We start from the raw sequence: 19,602 nt of genomic DNA, 5'->3' as shown, positions 1-19,602 counted from the left end.
GAGTCTCATCATTTATCTCTGTTTCAGAACCGAGGCAGTGACTGATTTTCGCAGATGAACTGTACTGAAGTTTGGTCAGAAATGGATTCCCTATGCTGGGGAACTTATTGTGTAACTAAAGTGTTTTACTTTGCTACTGCCTGCCTCAAGTATTTACTGTGGAAGACTGAGGAACTACTCCAATACCCCTGTTTCGTGTTTAATAAATGTGACATTGTTGGAACCGCCACTCCAACATGTGAACTGAATCCGTTCCCAGAATTTGGGTTTGTCTGAGGTGGAAGATGCCTGTGAGAGTTGCTGTGGGTCTGAACAGGCAGCCATATCCAGTCTGGAAAAGTCTGTTCAAGCCACAGCGGAGAAAGGGCTTCCCTGTCCAGTAACAATGCTCATCCTGACAAATGCCTGGAGTCTGGCCCACGCCAGCAGCTGCTTGACCAATCTATTTAAGCCCCAGCTCCTTGCAAGGATGTAAACCCCTCAGCAGTCAGCACCTGGTTTTAACTTCATGGACCGATAACAGGGGTCACGCACGGATACAGTCCCTGTTCCATGGAGTTTACAATCTAATCAAATCGCACAGACAAGGCAGGGGTTGTTAGGAAATGTACTTTATTACGGGAAACATGATTATATCTGAAAAGGCTGTGATTGGGAAAAGCCAGGAATCGAGATGTAAAAACAACTTCCATAAAGTTTTCTGCTGGAATTGATCAAAGAAAGGGCATAAAACTCCACCTTGGAGAGGCTGCTCCAGTTATCGGGCACAGCAGAGTGGAAGGTGTGGAACGGGGAGTTTGTTATGGAGAAGGGGCATAGATAAGAACAGCTTACCCGATTAATGGACAGCACAAGGAGACAGAAGAGAGGAAAGGGTGATGGACACACAGAATGCCTTCCCTGAGCTGGTGCTAGAAGCTAAAATAGTAAATGAACTTTAAGAGGGCACAGGCTAAGCATAGATGATCCTTAATTACTAAAACTGAAGCAGTAGCCAGAAGCATGATATAGCATAGGGTTCCCCAAACCTGTCCAGTTTTCAGTATCTCACAATGAATGTGCATGAGAAATTTGCATCTATTGGAAACCCAATATACAAAAATGTACCTCCTGCACATTCATTGTGGAGATCCTGAAAACTCAACTGAACGTGGGGTCCCTAGGACAGGTTTGGGAAGCCTTGACCTAGTGGCACGTGTTGGACAAGCCAGCAAGTGCTGAGGCTGGGAGAATGAAAGTCTTAGTGGATAATATAAAATGTTAGAAGGTCTAGCAAAAATAGGCAAACACACAACTGGGACTGTACGGCTGGTTGCAATGCCAAAATTGTCTACCAGCTGGGCTGGACTTGCAAGTTACAAGTACAGTAATAACCAGGACTCTTAGTGGAAACGTGGGCAGTCAAATAGCCAGGTCTATCTGGCAGGCTGTGCAGGGGAAAATCACTGTTGCAACCGGTCGCAGACGGCTGCGCCCTCTCTGTCTCCCCTATTTTCTTTCTCTTTCCTCTCCTCTGGGCAAGATGGCTGCCTCCACCTCTCTACGCCGACCTCTCCGGCGTCCCTGAAGCGGCATGGGCGATTGCGTTCACCATTCTTACACTGAGGTCACTTAGGGCGCGCGCCACCCTCTCTTTTGAATACATCATGGTGGGAACCTCGGGGGCATCCCTACTGCATGATGTCACTACCTCCGGGTACTTAGCCTCCAATCTCCGATCCAGCTACGAGTTAGCAAGGATTCCACTCCAGCTAATTTTTACTTCCTTCAGAAACACCCGCTCTGAGTTCTCACTCTTACAAACCCTCCGGGGTTACGCTGGCTACACTAGGGCGTTCTAGGTACCCACTCCTCGGGGGCCTCTTTCGCTCCTACTTACCCTCCGGGGTTACGCTGTTCCAGCACGGACGCTCAAGGCACCCACTCCTCGGGGGTCTTGCTTTGCTCCTATCTACTCTCTAGGTTTCCCAGCTCATCAGGATCCTAGGTACCTGCTCCCCGGGGCCTTGCACTCGCCTGCCTTCCTCCTGGGTTAACCTGCATCTACAGAGGATATCTTGGCTCTGGCGCTCTGGGCCTTGCATCATCTCTACCTCTGATCTGCGGAGGCCATCTCTCCTGCAGCTACCAGCCTTCGTGAGTACCTTCTCTCTTCAGTCTCTCTGCCTTGTCTCATCACAGAATAGATTCTCGGCGTACTCTGCTCCGCGGACCACTACCAGATTTACCATTGCTGACTACATCATCTGTGACTGGGTTCTTGGCCTACCCCGCTCCTCGGACCACTATCAGACCCTTCACTTCCAGCTTCTGCTGAGATCTTCTCTGCACTTGATACAACTCAGTGCCTGGGCTGAACTTAATCATCAGAGACCTACTCCACTGGCTGAGGAACGCAGGCCGCTCCTCGGGCCTTGCCAACTACTGTATAATAAAGCTTCTATTCTCTCTGTGGTCATTACTGAAGATTCAGCCTATTGCTGTATTTTCCCCACGGGGCCCCTCCCCATGGGAGGAGTCATCAATACAGCAACCAAGGGTCCACAAACATGTCAAACTTACAAGGTAAGCAAGGATATTCAAACTGAACAAAAAAAAAGAAACACAAACCTCACCTCAACATCAGTATTCTCTCCAAAGAAAGTTCTATTTCTCTTGCAGGACAAAATTTCATTAAAGCTGAAATGCTTCTGAATAGTCTATGGGACATTGGCACGAGCTCCATGTTAAGCGTCTTTGAGAATTACAAAACGCTGGCACAGGGTCAGGCCGATTTGACAATGAAACTATGAAATGGTCTCCTGCTGGAGATAAGTGTCATGTTTACTAATTAGAAAAAAATGATTCTCCGCACTAATTTATTTTATCTGCAATTTATGAAAAAAAACTACTGAAAAATACTTCCAGGCTTATTCATGTCCTATGATTAAAAAACAATAATATGCCATTATGCCACAGCTCTCAGACACTCTAAATAACAAGGTGCAGACAGCATCCAGGGCACTATGAAGGCCATGTGAAAGAAGCACATATTGATTGTGATATGTTGACTAAAGAATCAGTGTTTTAGAGTGAATCTCTTTGCAGTGTTATATGTATTTCCACCTTTGGGTTTTCTTTTTACGCATATGAGCAGCCAACAGCAAAAATACAAACATCGCTCTAAAAAAACCTCCAATAAGTGATGAAACATCTACCATAAAGTAAAACCATGCATAATGTACACGGACAATAATGTACTTCAATGAATGAATAAGGTTTTGTATTTTGTTTTGTTAGACCATGCAGGGAACCTAGGAGGCAGGATGTTTGGGCAACAGACACACTGGTAGTGGTAGCTATTTAGATAAGGCTGCAATTATAGTGTTCAAATAGTAGCTAGGTCTATCTGGCAGGTTACAAATACAGTAATAACTAGAAGTCCTAGCAGGAACAAAGGTGGTGTCATAGCTGGGTCTGACTGGCAGGTTATGCAAGGGACATATGAGACAGGATATATGTTTGGGTAATGGCTATGCTGGTATGGGGTAGCTACAGTATTAACGGGCCAATTTTAAAAAGGCCACGCGTGTAAAAAAACAGCGGATATGCCTGTGGCTGGGACCTGCCCTGCCCTGCATGCGTTACGCACATTTTCTAAAGGGCCCGGCCATGCGAGTAACCCCCATTATGCGCAGAAGTGCCGGGCCTAAAAAAAGGGATGGGCTGGGGAGGCGGGATCTGGGTGGGGAGGGGCAGAGAGTGGCCGGGACAGCGCGCGCCGGCAGCCGGCCGATATGCGGAAAATACTTCTGCTCCAGAGGAGCAGTAAGTAGAAAATTAAAAATCTTTGGGTAGATAAGGGATTAGGGGTCAGGGTGGAGAGAGGATAGAGAAGGAAAGTTAGGCGGGGGGGGGGGGGGTAGGGAACTGGGGGAGGTCCAATTGCGTCTTGCGTATTTACAGAAAATTTGGCCCCCCCATGTGCGCGCCACCCGCACATGCGTGTGCGGATTTTAAAATCCGGCGTGCATGTGCGCACGGCCAGATTTTATAACATGCGCATGCCTGTTATAAAATTGGTGCGTCCATGTGCGCGCGCTGGGAACCGTGCGCCCATGGACAGGCTTTGCAGTTAGATATGGAAAGTGAGGCGTGCTGGGTATGAACCATGCAGGAGAATCTTGGATGCTCTCTCTCCCACCTAAGATGGTAGAGTTGAAATGAGACAAAAAAAAAATTCTGCTGCATAAGGAGAGAGATAGTAATAATGGTCACATTTTATGACTGGAAGCTGGAATATATCCTTGCAGTGTGGACAAAACTAACTGAGAGACTGTCTTACTGCATTACGACAAGAGGAAATGCTGAAGTGTACAGTGAAGGCTCCTGTGAGTAGAGAAAGCTGGAACTGTAGGCAAAAGCAAATGGGGAGTCAAGGTACTGATTTGAGAAGAGAGGTTACATGGTTTTAGTAGCATTGGAGGAAGATAAATTGCACAGCTGAAGTTTGAATAGTGGAAATAAAGGGTTATTTCAGAGAAAAGATGTAGTAGTCAAAGAGGGAGGTAGTGTGTTCAGAGAACAAGTCAGAGATTTTGGTGATATTATAGAGCAACAGATGGATTAAAAAATGAAGTACATCTCACCATATGAGAGTAAGGTGACATTTCTTTGTATTACAGATAGTGTCACAAGGTAGGCATACCATGCATTTATCCCATACTGTATCTTTGACTTCCATCAAATGAGTTCTAGCAGGTATGTCTGCAATTCTCTCTTCCTTGCCATTACTGTGTTTTCATAACCAAGGACCCCTTTGAAGCCTTGATAACGTTTATGCACCAACACAGATGTAGTCTATAGCTGCCGTCCAGCATAAGCTTCTGAGGCTTCTGCTGTCTTTTTTTCAGATAATTCAGCAGCAATCACAGAAAAGGTAGTTGGAAAAGACAGGAAAGTTGCCTTCTCTGGTACAGCAGCAGAAATATCTGAGGTCGGTACGTAATAACACCTGAAAACTACTGTATGTTAACATTTAGGGATAGGAGCCAAACATCGCTCTCAGTCCTCCATAGATCCTATATTTCCTGGGAGCAATTCAGCAACAACTGTTTTAATCCACAATCCATAATTCCAAGTATTTATTTATTTATTTATTTATTATTTTTGTATACCGACATTCATCTCAATTGAGATATCACACCGGTTTACATTCAGGTACTGTAGGTATTTCTCTATCCCCAGAGGGCTTACAATCTAAGTTTTTGTACCTGAGGCAATGTAGGGTAAAGTGACTTGCCCAAGGTCACAAGGCGCAACAGCGGGAGGTGAGCAACTTCATTTAAAGGCATCCAATCCTTACTACACCTATTTGTCAAAATAAGGTATTTAATCTCAAGTTTTATAGTATAACACAAACATTTTCCATTTAATTTGGAGATATTAAAATAGTAAAAGCTGCCTAAAGGCTTTAATACTACCAAGGAGTGCTTAGTGAACTGTATGAACAGAAGGATTATTTCTGAACTGCTGATACAGTACAGATCACTAAAATGTAGATTAAGTGGGTGCTGCAGGATTTCCTGTGGGAACCTAGAAATGTTTAGAGATCATCACTTTTTAATTACATACCAAGGAGTGATTTTTCAAAGGATTTACGTACATAAAAGTAGCATATATTGGAGCAATTTTTAAAACCCCATTTACAGACCCTATGGAGTGAATTTTCAAAGGAGTTTTATGTGTAAAAGTAGCAATTTTCAAAAGACCATTTACACTCATATATCCCAGTTTTACGTGCATAAATCCTTTTGAAACTTACCTCCTAAGTGCAAAAGGGGCAAATGCTGACTATTGCCTTTTGCATATCAATTTTTTTTCCAACCAGGTTTGTTTCTGGGTGAAATTTTGCAACTGCTTCTGATTGAGAGAACCTGAAAATGGCTAGCATTTACCTGAGCTGAACTTTTATTTCTCATTACAGCCCAGTTTGAGATTTTAGAAAACAGAAGTGGAAAACTTCATTGGCCAGACAAAAATAGATTTGTTAAAAGAAAATGGAAAAAGTTATCTGCTTTAATTACTCTACCCAAGATCGTTGCTAATTTACTTTTAACTCATTTTTAAAAAATCCTTGTTCCAATACATTATCTCGGAAAAATAGAAAATGTACCCAACTAGTGACACCTTATAATACATTTAACTTACCTAATTAATTTGATGAAGTCATGCTAAAAAATCTTAATTGCTTCATTAAATACTTCAAGGCAAAACATAGTAAATGGAGAGAAGATAACAGAGAGACGACATGGTTTGCATGATACATTCAACTGGGTACAAATCAAATCTTCAGTCATGCCACTGATAATGATCAGAGAACATCCTTGGCCAATATCCACGGCAATGACTGGTGTGGGCCTTCTCAGGGTTATGGTGTCTATCAGACTGAGTACATAGCAAACAAGAAAGAACAGTACTAAACAGCAAACTTGGAAAAGGGAAATGACAACGAGAATTTTCAGTTATTCTGGAAGCAAATACAATTTTTATTTGATGTACACTGGTATTTGTCAATTAAGATGATCTTTTGGGCCATGAGTGCATAGTCCTAGTGGAATAACTTAGAGATATCACATATGCGATGTACAGTATCTATACTGGTTGCCTTCTCTGGCAAGTAGTTTTATTGCCAGGTGCACAGTACTTTACTGCCATTTGGACTCAAGGAGACGTTTCAATGTAAAATTTTTAATTTACAGTTTGCTTTGCTACTGTTATAAGCACCAAATATTAAGCTGGCAAGAGGCAGAAAAATGTTTTTTAGATGGCTGTGAGCAGGTAATTTTACAACAGAGTCTGAATTGGATAGCAATGTGCCTTTATCTGGAAGTGGTAAGCTCGTTACTTATGTGTCATAAAAATAGGATAAGTAGAAATATCATAATCACATTGTAGTTTGCAATAGAAACCAATAACCAATAAGGATTGTTTTCTGGAAATCAAAAGGATAGGCTTCATTCCAACCAATCTGATTATTTACATAATACAAAATTAAAAACAACTGAGCAATGCACATGACAGCTGACAAAGTATTACAATCTCTAGCTGTCTCCGTACATTCAAGTGGTATGCATTCATTGTTACAAAATGGGAAATGTTAATATTTTCCATTTTCTTTCAATTCAGTTTTAAACCAAAAGAACCATCACCAACATTTTAATTTTCTTTCGTTTCGTTTCATTTTTTTTTTTAATGTCAGCCCCCAGAGGAGAAGAAAGAAAACACTCCTAAACCCCTCCCCCCATCCCTCCAGCTCTTCATGGAAGAATTTTTATAGGGCAGGAACGTCCCCAGGTTGCATCTGTCCCGCCTGTGCTGCAATTATGTAGCAGACCCTCCCGGTCTGGCCACCAGATGTCACTGACCCTGTCTTAGAATATACTTGGTAAAGAGCCATCCATACGCCTCTGCCCTCCCAACTGGAGAGTCTGGATTGGAGGCCTAAAGAGTATTTAGCCCAGGTATATTAATATGCCATGGGGTTCAGTTTCAGGAAGCAGTCAAGGCGTAAAGATGTATTTTTTTCACACTTTGGAGGGCCTCCCAGCTTCACCCAAAGGAGTTTATTTTGGAAGTGACACCTCCCAGTGCATTCCCTGCCTGAGGATCCTTCTTATAATTTACAGAAAGATAAGATTTGTAGGCCTGATATCCTTTAGGGAAAAAAGGGCTCTCACCAGGGGATCAAAGATCTATGAGCCTACTCTAAACCCTAGAAGGTAGATTTTAAAAGGTTTGTGCAAGCAAAAATGGCCACTTCCGCGCATAAGTGGGCTTTGCGGGAGCTACACGAATTTTAAATAGCCGGGAGGGGCGCGCGTACATCGATGTACGTGTGCCCGGAAAAAGTAGGCAGGAAAGAGGCAGGGCCTGGGTGTTCCAGAGGCAGGGCCAGCACTGATACGCAATAACTGCACATTTTCCTCAGCCGGTGTGCATATCCATTGTAAAAGTGACATCATTAAAGAATTTTTGACCTTTTAAGTGATGAAAATTCTAGGAGAGTTGATTTGTACACTGCAGTCTCTGCTAGCTTCATTGCAGAAATCAACTCCTTTTCATCACTTATATGGTCTAAAATTCTTTAATTATGTCACTTTTACAATGGATACCTCTGAATGAGTCTGTAACTCCGCTCCAAATCCCAGCCCACCTCCCAAAAATCCACCCGGAATCAAAGTGCCCCCTTACTGAGCCCTATAAAGAGTCTCTCTCTCCCCAAAACTCCTGCACCTAACAGGGAGCTGTAGTAAAGTGGCATGCATAAGATATGTGCAAACAGCTGCAGACATGCACACGTGAAGAGATTTTTTATAACATACGTGCATAGGGGTCAATTTTAAAACCTGTGTGCTCGCAATTCCCGGCGTGCGCACATGGCCATGGCTATTTTATAACACACATGCGCCGAAATACGATATCTGCACACACATGCGTGGTGGATTTTAACATGTGTGCGCATGTGCGGGCGGATGGCCTCCTCCAATTAAAGAGCGGACTGGGAGGGAACTTCCCTATACCCCTACCTAACCTTCCTACCCTTTCCCCTCTCCTCTCCTCCCCGACCCCTAACCCCTTCCTAACTACTTATGTTTTTTTAGTTTGATTACTTACTGCTCCTCTGGAGCAGTAGTCTGCGTGTGCTGGCCGGCTGCTGGCACACACTTCCCCAGGACAGCAGCTGATGGTGATGTCCTGGCCCGCCCCCCACCCTGCCCAGACCACACTCCTAGGCCACCCTTTTTCCCCTCAGCTGGCACTTGTGCGCGTACCGGGGTTTACGCACATGGCCAGGTCCGTAGTAAAAAATGAGCACTGCGCAAGCAAGGCCAGGTTTTTACGCGCGAGGGCCTTTGAAAATTCACTTGATAAGATTGTAAAACAGCGCGTATTTTTGTACGCAGCAAGATACTCACATTTATGGGTGCATGCGTGGCCCTTTTAAAATCTGCCTTTAGGTGAGCAAGTATCAATGATGGATCCTACTGTAAGAGACAGTGAAAGCAGAAGAGAGATCCAGTTTAAGCTTTATAGTGTTGTTTGGACTTAAGAAAAGTGGGGAGGTTTTTGGATCCCCCCTTCCCCACTGGGATTTCAGAACAGAGAATGAGCCTGAACCCATAGACTTTTCCCCAAAAAGATCAGAGAATAAGGACGAAAGAATCATTAAGTAAGGAAGAATAAGAGCAGGAGACCCCATCCGGATCTCTACAACCAAAGTACCAGGACGGGCTGGGTGTCTGAGAAGAAGATGTTGTTCAAAGGTAGGATTTTTTCTATAAATCTGGAGACACCTCCACTAGGATTCCCGCACAGTCACTGGCAGAGTTTGTACAATTAAGATAACCATGGGCTCTACCCAGTGTTCTGGTAAAAGGACATCTACCTACACAGAATTATACCTGTACTATCAATCAGATGTAAATTCACACTTCTGGGTAAGGCCTTTAATTTATGAGAATTAATCAGTAAGCTTTATTTAACACCCAGCCCCTAGAACTGTCTTGAGTTATTACAGCCTCTCACCTCATGGGAAGCACCAATAGAGTATGCACACACTGGCCACCTTCTAACATCATCTGGACTATAAGTGAGACCTTCCCACCTTAAAAAGAAGCCCCCCCAGGGATTTTGAGTCAGCATGGGATGGAAGGGTTAGCCAGAGCAGCCCCTGAAAAGATAAATTAGTTATGTGCCCTAGGAGCTACTATCCTCCAAAAAAGGGGCTACAGTTATAAATCTTGTCAGCAGACTGAGGCCACCATCCTTCATTTCTTTTGTATAAAAGGGCACCAGCCTGAGTAGGGGCTTTGTCAGCACCATTTTGTATGGAATAAATTAACAATAGCGCTAGCCTTGGTCTGCTGATGACATTTGCATCTGCAGCACGAGTATGGCAGGGGCGGCCCAGCCATTGCCCCTTCTCTGTGAAGATTCTTCAGTAGGGCAGGATGAGCTGGAGGGATGAAGGAGAGAGCACATGGGTGTTTTTTCTTTTCTTCTCTAAAGGGGCCAAGATTTTATTTTTCTATTTTGTTTTGCTTTCATTCTTTCTTAATATTGTTTCATTTTAAATAAAAAAGAAAAAAAGCAGAACAAAAAGGTCTATGCACATCCCTATCTATAAAATAAAAAAAAACCTCAGTGCACTGTAAGAAAGCTGACATTCAAAACAATCTACAGTTTTACACTCTGAACTTGCTTATTTAACTGTTAAAAGTTATTTCATTTACAGATTTATATATGCTTTGCCAGAGAAACCAATTCAGTTTACCTGAAAATTACAAAATTGCTCCCGCCCTCTCAGTGGCTGGGTTTTGTCCTAAACTTATGTGTGGTTTTATACTGGACTGTGATTACGTATGGACTTTTGAATTTAATATATATACACATATGAAAATTGAAGACCAGTGAAGAACCTGTCTCTCCAAGTGGTTCGGACACAACTGCAGATTATTAAATTGGCCATGTTAGTCTTGTAGAATATCAAAGAAAGATGATCCTGTAAAACCAGGGGATACTGACATCCAAGGATACATGTGTTTATTTTGATATTCTGGATCCCAGTTCTTTCTGAAATGAGTTTGGTCTTTTTATTATTTGATATGTATGAGGGTTTGTGAGTGTGTGTGTGTGTATGTACGTGTACCTTAATAAAACAACAGTTTAGAATTACAAATGTGAACAACTGGAGTCAACTACACCGTCCTGATTGCTCTTGCCACTGCTGGATCTTGCTCCAAATACTTCTTTGTAAATGTTCGCTCGTGTCAGAGGAGATGATAGGAGTTCCTTTATCTGCTTCAGTTTGGACAACCGAGCCAGCGACTCTGTACGCAATGCATTCTTAATCAAGTCTGCTTGATGTTTCTTCCCTGCAGTAAAGAAGGACACACGATAGACACCGTACATAACCAATTCCAGTTAATTCTATTACAAACACAGAATTCATGATATCAAAACTGGAACTGCCTGTTTTTGTAAAGTCTGCATATGACATGATCACAATCATATAAAAAGGTAGTGTTCTGTCAAAAAATATATATTTAACATCAACTATTTTCACTGAAAAAACACTGCATAGTGTCACAATATTTAAAAGAAACTTTCACCATACTATATGCCACATATGTTATCTGTAGTGGTAGTTAGCTAAGCACTGATTGTAGATTTTGCAATAGCATTTTCTGTCTTTCTTCTTCAGAGTAAGCAGTTCCATCAAATAATACAGAAAGCATTGCTTCCAAGTGCTGTAAGGCCTCTTCCATAGTCGTTAGTGTGAGTCATTCCCATTATAAAATCAACAAGTTGGATCATCCCATTTTATAATCTGGTCTTTTTCTTCTTGATAGTCTCTCTCAGCAGCATTCATTAGAGTCTATTTTTTGAAAATGCAAAACACCTTGATCATGAAATTTCAAGAGGCATCTCTCTCTATTCAGATTAGAATTTAATGGAATACACTCAGGAGCACAACGCAAATCAGCCAGCATGAATCACATCCAAGCAGGGGGTCAGGACATGAAGGTTGTCACTGGTCATGTTGGCACATTGCTTCCTCACCACAGCTAACATTTTGTATTCATTTTCTCCTATCACCACTGTTTCCATGTCTATCACTACTGGTCGTTGCTGCAGTGCTTCCTTCTGTATGACGGCTCTTATTTTGTGATTCCTCTAGATATTGTTGCACGGCCTTGAGTATGGCATTCTCCACTAGCCTCTTGCTAAGGCTCACCAACTCAGCATCATCTGGCTCTCTCCTGCTCTTTCCACCTACACACCACAGTAGACAAAAGAGGTCACTCACTGAACTTTGCCATGGAAACATGAGAAATTGCGACAAAAAAGTATCTAGTTAACTTTCACTTAGTTAATCTGGAAACAGAAAACAAGTGATAAATGCCAGTGTACTATAAATAAAACTTAAGATCAGTTCCTGGGTCATGACTGTGTGATCTAGAGGACAGTGGTTATAACTGACTGATATCACAAATATACAGTAGGTGTACTGGTTAATAATTCGGTACATCCAGCAACTGGTTTTATTGCCAGGTGCATAGTACTTTACTGCATTTGGTCTCAAGTAGAGGACACAGTGTATGTGTTTCATAGCTGCTGCAATATTCTATCTTTCCAGACTAATCATTTTTATATTGATCATTTTGCCCATCAGCTCTGTTCTCATTCTGCTTCCTACTGATGTACCAATTAAAACAAAACGTCCCAATTAATAATTATAGTAACATTGTGCTGAATACAGCATATCACCAAGATTGGTAAAAGGAAAAAGAAAAGTTTTACCCTTTATGGACTACAATTCTTCAAAAGCATATAAAGTAAGCAGTAATACTCTGAATCTATTATAAATTTTGGGGGTCATTTTCAAAAGGAGTTATGCGCATAAATGTAACTACTATTGTAGCAATTTTCAAACGCTATTTACTCACGTAAAGTGCATTTATGTGAGTAAATCCTATGGACAATTCAATGGCATATATTGTAGCAATTTTCAAAAACCCACTTACTCGAGTAAAGTGCATTTACTCGAATAAAGCCCAGTTTTACTCAAGTAAATGCTTTTAAAAATCAGGCCCATTACTATTAAGATTTTCTATTTCATTTTTCAATCCTCTAACACTCCTCTGTAGTCTTGGGAGCAGTCATGTTAGCAAGAAATGACAAATTAACACATTCAGTAGATCCAGTTCATCCATACTGGTCAAGATGATGGCACAAATGCATCGCACGCAGCGCATGAACCAATCAATCACATTCTGTGCCATTTGGTAAGGTCATTTGTATTTCTGTTTCAAATAGGCTGCTCCCAGTAGTTTAGAGAAAATGCAGGGAGGCAATTTAGGAATTGACTAAATATGACAGACATTTTTGTATTAATACAAGACATTGCTTTTTGTGTGTATATGTGAAATACTGTATACTAGAGCAGCGGTTCTCAACCGGTGCGTCGCGACACACTAGTGTGTCGCCAAGCACCGGCAGGTGTGTCGCGTGGCTCCCGGTCCCTCCCGCTGCTCGTTCTTCCCTGCTGCCGTTGCCACCGGGCTATCAGCACGTTCAAGCCCAGCGGGAACGGCAGCAGTGCAAAAAAAAAAAAAAGCTGTGGCATCCGCGGCTGGCCTTTTCTTCTTCCCGCGCCTGCATCCCCCCCCCCGGACCCGGAACAGGAAGTGATGCGCGGGAAGAAGAAAGGCCGTGCCGCAAGAGAACCCACGCCTCGCGCGCCATCACGGCACACATGGGGAAGCGCTGCTGCGGCCGTATGGCCAACCGGTCTTCCTGTTCGGGGGGGAGCGGAAGCGCCGCGCGCAGCTTCCGCTTCCTCCCCCCAATGCAGGAAGATCAGCTGCCTCTCCTGCTGCCACCCGTTCTCCTGCTATCTTCGGGCGTCGGGCCGTACTGCCCGCCGATCTTCCTGCTTGGGGGAGGGGGAGGAAGCGGACGTTGTGCGCTGCGCTTCCGCTACCCCCCCCCCCCCCCCCGACAGGAAGTTCGGACGCCCGAAGATAGCAGGAGTCCGGTGGCAGCAGGAGAGGCAGCTGATCTTCCTGCATTGGGGGGAGGAAGCGGAAAGGAAAGGAGAGAGCAGCATGAGCCTCCCGCGATCGATGGAATTCTTCCTTCTTGACCTGCGGGGGCTGGAGGAGCAGCTACCGTTTGTGCTGGGGGGGGGGGGAGGAAGTGAGTGACAGAAAGAGAGAGAAGCAGCCAGCCAGCCTGTGTGTAAGTGAGAGAATGTGTGTGATTGAGAGCCTGTGTGTAAGTGAGAGAATGTATTTGATCGAGAGTATGTGTGTGATTGAGAGAAACTGGTCAGAGAGCTGATGTATGTGTATATGTGAGAGACAATGAAAGTGACTGCTCAAGGAGATGACTGATGTGTATGTGAGAGTGTGAGACAGTCAGGGATGTGTGTGTGTGAGAGAGAGAGAGAGAGAGAAAAAGCATGGAAGTGAGAAATCTGGGTATGTGAGAAAGCATGGGAGTAAGAAGCCTGGTGTTGTGGGGGTGTATGTGAAAGAAAGCATGGGAGTGAGAAGCCTGATTATGTGAGAGAGAGCATGGGAGTGGGAAGCCTGTGTGTGTGCATGTATATGAGAGAGACTGGTTGGTAAGGTGACGGTGTGACTGGTGTGTATGTGAATGTGAGAGAGAGAATGTGATTCAGGGAATGAGAAGCCTGTGCACGTGGAGAGCGAGCATGGAAATGAGAGAGAGACTGGGTGTGTGTGTGTGTAACAGAGAAAGTGATTATGGGAATGAGAAGCCTGTGCATGTGAAGAGAGTGAGCATGGGAGTGAGAACCTGGGTGTGTGTGAGACACAGCATGGGAGGGAGAAGCCTGTGTCTGTAAGACAGAACATGGAAGTGGGAAGCCTGTGTGTGTGTGTATGCATGAGAGAGATCAGGTGACGGGTGTGTGTGAGAGAGAGAAAGTGATTATGGGAATGAGAAGCCTGTGCAGGTGAAGAGTGGGCATGGGAGTGAAAAACCTGTGTGTGTGTGAGACACAGCATGGGAGTGAGAAGCCTGTATATCTGAAAGAGAACATGAGAGTGGGAAGCCTATGTGTGTGTGTATATGCATGAGAGAGATCAGGTGACTGGTGTGTGTTTGCGTGTATGTGAGAGAGAGAAAGAAAGTGATTATGGGAATAAGAAGCCTGTACATGTGAAGAGTGAGCATGGGAGTGAGAAAGCTGGGAGTGTGTGAGATACAGCATGGGAGTGAGAAGCCTGTATATCTGAAAGAGAACATGGGAGTGGGAAGCCTGTGTGTGTATGCATGAGAGAGATCAGGTGATTGGTGTGTGTGTATGTGGGAGAGAAAGAAAGTGATTATGGGAATGAGAAGCATGTGCATGTGGAGAGAACAAGCATGGGAGTGAGAGACTGGTGAGTGTATGTGAGAAAGAGAAAGTGATTATGAGAGTGAGAAGCCCATATATGTAAGTGGAACACGGGAGTGGGAAGCCTGTGTGTGTGTGTATGGCATGAGAGAAACTGTTCAGGAAGGTGACTGGTGTGTTTGTCAAAGACTGGGAGATGATTGGTGTGTGAGAGACAGAAACTGGTCATGGGGGCATGACTGGTATGGTGTGTGTGTGTGTGAGAGACATGGGCCCTAAGGAAGAGGACCATGAGTATAGAGCTTAGCCACTACTGCTGCTTCTGGTGTGTGCTACAGCCTGCATGGAAGAGGAGTAGGAAAGCTGCTGGAGGGGGTAAGTAAAGGTGGCTTTTTAAGTTTATTTTTCTTGATTGACTGCTATTTTAATTATTTAATATTATGTGATGTGTCTGCTTTTTTTGAAATATTTTATTGGTGTTTGGAGAATTTTTAATAGTTTTTATGAGTTTTTAATTGTTGGATGTTATTCTGTTCATAGTTGTTGTGAAACATTTATTCTGCTTATTAGTATAGTTTTACAATTATTTCTGTGTGGGGATCTATAGCTGCTTGCTAGTTCTGTTTTCCTAATAAGAGGTGTATTGGTTTTTAGGGCCTGATTTAATATTTGTAGTGTTGCCTTTTCATAGATAGGGTTGCTCCTGTTTGAGTGTATTCCATAATACAGGTGTAACTGTGTGTGGATTCGTTTATGTGCATTACTACAGATCCTGGGAGTATGTTAGGTCAGTTCTGTGTCTGTTACAGAGATATTTTACTAGCATGTAAGTGTTTTATCAGTCTTATTTGTTGCGTTTTCTCAAGAGGACATGCATTGGTGGTAAACTGCTGTCTTTTCATAAGTAGGGCTATTGAGCCTGAAAGTAGAAGGAGTTTGAGTTGCTGTTACTGAGATGACACCAGAACCAGAATATCTTTTTTGTAGAGTGAGTTGAACGGGGAATGTCATAATTCTGCTTTACATCCATTATTGTGGATCAGGGGGGTTCCCGTGGATGAAAACTGTACATTTACATCTAGCCCTGTGACGATCATGGGTCAGTGTGTCACGCATGTGAGAACCATCTGTCAGGTGTGTCCCGACAGAAAAAAGGTTGAGAACCACTGTACTAGAGCATGTACAGCTTTTCTTTAATGTAACCAGTTACAGTAGCTTGTGTTATCATCCAGTTACCTTTCTAGGAATTTATAATTTGCAACATTATTTTCTTTTGAATGGCTACAGTACAGTAAAATGTATTAGTTCCCTTATTTTATAAACTGCATTTTGAATGCAGCTCAACATCTTTCAAATTCTCTTTTAAAAACACACATACACATCCATATGTACAAAACAGTGAGAACAAGCAAGAGTTTTTCTCATTCAAAAATGAGGGAAAAATGTTTATCTGAGGATAACTGTCTGGTGACTCTGGCTCTCAAAATGAAAGTTATAGAAAAAATATCCCCTTACTTCCTGTAGAAAATGATTTCTTAAAACAAATATAGTGAGGGCCAGCCCCATGGCATTATAATAGTGTTGCCACCTAGGGGATCCAGATCTTGGTCGCCAAGCCAGTTCAGTCATGGACTCAAGGTGATGCACAGAAGAGAGGGAAAGTGTCTACTACACTGGCATCAAAGGATTACATAGCATTGGCTCCCCTTCCATTTTCTGACCAGCAAGGGAACAGTAATGGCCTAGAACAGTGCTTCCTAATTTTCTTTTCTATAAAGAACCCCCTTTTAGCAACAGAATAAATTTTAATACAAAAAACCAAAACAAGGGGAGATTAAAGCCTGTCGACTAAGTTAAGTGTCAGGTACCTTAAAGTGAGGTGCTGGCTTCCCTTTGGCTGTACCCAAACTCTTATTAATGTACCGTTTTGATCTGCTTTCAAGAGTAGTGCAAGGAACTTTTTTTTTAAAATTTTTTATATATGCAAGTAAAATAGACATTCCGTAATGCCTCTTTGGAATTCATTCACAAGTATTCAACTCTCTCAGTGTTTGACACTTAGCAGAAAAAGAATCAAAGTTTAGACTTATCTTTATATTGTCAACATTGCTGTTTTGTTTCTTCTGCTGTCTTGCTCTACTGAGTGCATAGCAACACAGCAGAAGAAACAGAAAAGCAATGTTGACAATATAAAGATACGTCTAAAAGTTGATTCTTTTCTGCTAAGTGTCAAACACTAAGGGAGTTGAAAACTTGTAAATGAATTCCAAAGAGGCATTATGGAATGTCTATTTTTGTTGTGTTCTGCGGCCGCAGGAGCCTGAGGCCGCGTCCCCCTACCTCACCGCGACGGCAACCCGCTGCGGCAGCATCAGGGGAGACGCCTGCTATCGGTCCCCATTGTCCCCGCGCAGGCCTCCAAGTTGGCCACCGGGTCAGGAGCCGTCCCTGCTCCTCCCGCGCGGCATCAGGCAGCTCTCCTCCGTGGCCCGATCCAAGATGGCCACCGCCATCTTAGGCGCGAGGCCGTGCCCCATTCTGAGATTTAAAGGGACCTCGTCCCTTTAATTACCTGCAGCTGATTCCAATGAGCTACAGCAGAGGAAGTATATAAGGAGACTTCCTCTGCTCATTCCTCGACTTGGCAACATCCCACATAGTCAGGTCTGCTTGCTTTGGTGAGGTCTTGCACTTCGGATCCTTGTTCCTGTCTTGTCTTGGTGCTCCTGGTTCCTGACTTTGGATTGGCTAGCGGTGATTCCTGGTGTGTGACTTTGGACTGGCAAGTGGTGATCCCTTGGTATACGACCTCGGACTGGTAAGTGACGACCCTCCTCCATGTGACCTCGGACTTCTTCTGGACCATCGTCTTCAAGTTCCCACCTAAGTCCCAGCGGCCCGGGTCCCTAAGGGCTCCTCCCGGGGGGACCGCGGGCTTCCAGGGGTGAAGCTCCAGTTAGCTCTTGCACCGAACTCTCGACTCCTTGACCTCTCAAAGGTCCACCTAAGTCCCAGCGGTCCGGGTCCCTACGGGCTCCTCCTGGGGGGACCGCAGACTTCCAGTGGCGAAGACTCCGCTCTTCTCCTGGACGTCACGACTCTTCATCTGCTTCCTCAGTCGCCTCAGTCTCCAGTGCCAAGGGTCAGCTGGTCGCATCTTCTGTTCTGCCTCGCCACCCGACGGGAGAACCTACAGATCTTCCTCCTAAGGTACACCATCCTCCCGTCGGCCCAAGGGTTCACAAGCCTGAGCATAACAATTTTAATTGCATATATAAAAATAATTTAAAAAAAGATCAACATGGTACATTAATATGACTTTGAGTACAGCAAAAGGTGGCCACCACCCCAATTTAAGATACTGGACATTTGACTTAGCCGACAGGCTTTAATCCCCTGTTTAGTTTTGTGTATGAACATATACAGGGGTGTTATATAGAGGCTGATAGGACATTGCAGTATTTAATCAGAATACATTTTCCAAACCATTTTCTTTTTGTAGGCCATCAGACACTCACCAGCAACAGCAGCAGAAGCACATGCCTTCTCACATGCCTGTCAGCATATCTTGAAAATGTGGGGGTTTGCACACCCTCTGTTTTGTGGGGATGGGACTCTATATAATAAATGCCAAAATAGTCAGGTAGGGAATGCTGCTTTCTAACTCCATATAGCTGCTACTAAAAAGGTAAGGAGTGTAAAATTGCTGCAGACCTGCCCTGCCACAGGTTTACAAATGACAAAAGAACCAGTTATTCAAAGAAGATGTATTTGTATAACCCTTGTATATCCTATTTTAAGTCAGGGGTCATTGTTGGAACCTTTGGCCACATTTTTGGATTACTTTTTGAAAGAAGTGTCAAAGCTTTCTTCATATATTCAAGATACAGAAGATGTGCTGTGTAAATTAACCAATCTGGGAAATCTTCCAGTTAACAGCTGGTTGGTTACTATGGATATAGCTGCTTTATACACTAATATTCTGCAGCGAGCAGCTCCAGACACCATTCAGACTGTATTGGCAGCTAGACCTTTTCCTACATGGATTTCTAATGAGTTTTTGATGCAATTAGCAGGCATAGTGTTGCAATCCAATTACTTCATTTTTGGGAAAAAATATTATCTTCAAACACATGGGATTGCAATGAGGTCATCTTTAGCCCCTAATCTAACAAATTTGTATGTAGGGAGTTTTGAGTTGCAGAATATTTAAAAACCCCATTGGTTTGTTGATATATTATTTTATTTGGACTACAGAACAAAACCAACTTGATCAATTTCAGATATGGATAAATACCCTGGATATTAATTTGAAGTTCTCTATGGAAGCACATCAATATCAACTAACATTTTTTTTGGGGGGGGATATTCTGATCAGCCACAGGATAATCACCTTTTCTGTATATCTGAAACCTTCCAATAAGAATTCTCTGCTTAAAATTTCAAAGCCATCATCCACGACCCCTAAAAGCAGGACTTATGATGCATTAATGTTTTCAGATAAGACAATTATGTTCTGATCTTGAAGAATTTAAATGACAAGCAGAGATTTTGAAACATTGGCTAAAGAGTCAAGCAAACATATTTAAGAGCCCGTTTTTCAGATCAATGTCAATTACTGTAGTACAAACTGATGCCAGAGCAGAAAGAATTGGTCTATTTGATCCTGTAACCAGTCCATACCTGGGAGG

At 43.2% G+C, this 19,602-nt stretch overlaps 1 protein-coding gene across 5 annotated transcripts in view; it reads right to left on the bottom strand.

Moving 5' to 3' along the window:
- Positions 1-19,602, bottom strand: part of AKAP7 (A-kinase anchoring protein 7) — a 536,627-nt gene that overhangs the window by 53,582 nt on the left and 463,443 nt on the right. For 2 of the 5 annotated variants that reach the window (XM_029594582.1, XM_029594577.1), the window contains one exon: positions 8,689-10,916. The exons of 1 other annotated variant lie outside the window; for it this stretch is intronic. In XM_029594582.1, the coding sequence (XP_029450442.1) occupies positions 10,714-10,916 (203 nt within the window). In that variant the 3' untranslated portion in view covers positions 8,689-10,713. Of the gene's footprint in view, positions 1-8,688; positions 10,917-11,472; positions 11,818-18,429; positions 18,528-19,602 lie in introns of those variants that run through there. 2 more of the 5 variants (XM_029594579.1, XM_029594578.1) reach the window with 2 other exon arrangements.

Source organism: Rhinatrema bivittatum, chromosome 3 (genome assembly GCF_901001135.1).
Source record: "Rhinatrema bivittatum chromosome 3, aRhiBiv1.1, whole genome shotgun sequence".
Lineage (NCBI taxonomy): Eukaryota > Metazoa > Chordata > Amphibia > Gymnophiona > Rhinatrematidae > Rhinatrema > Rhinatrema bivittatum.
This window is presented reverse-complemented; position numbering and strand designations above follow the sequence as displayed.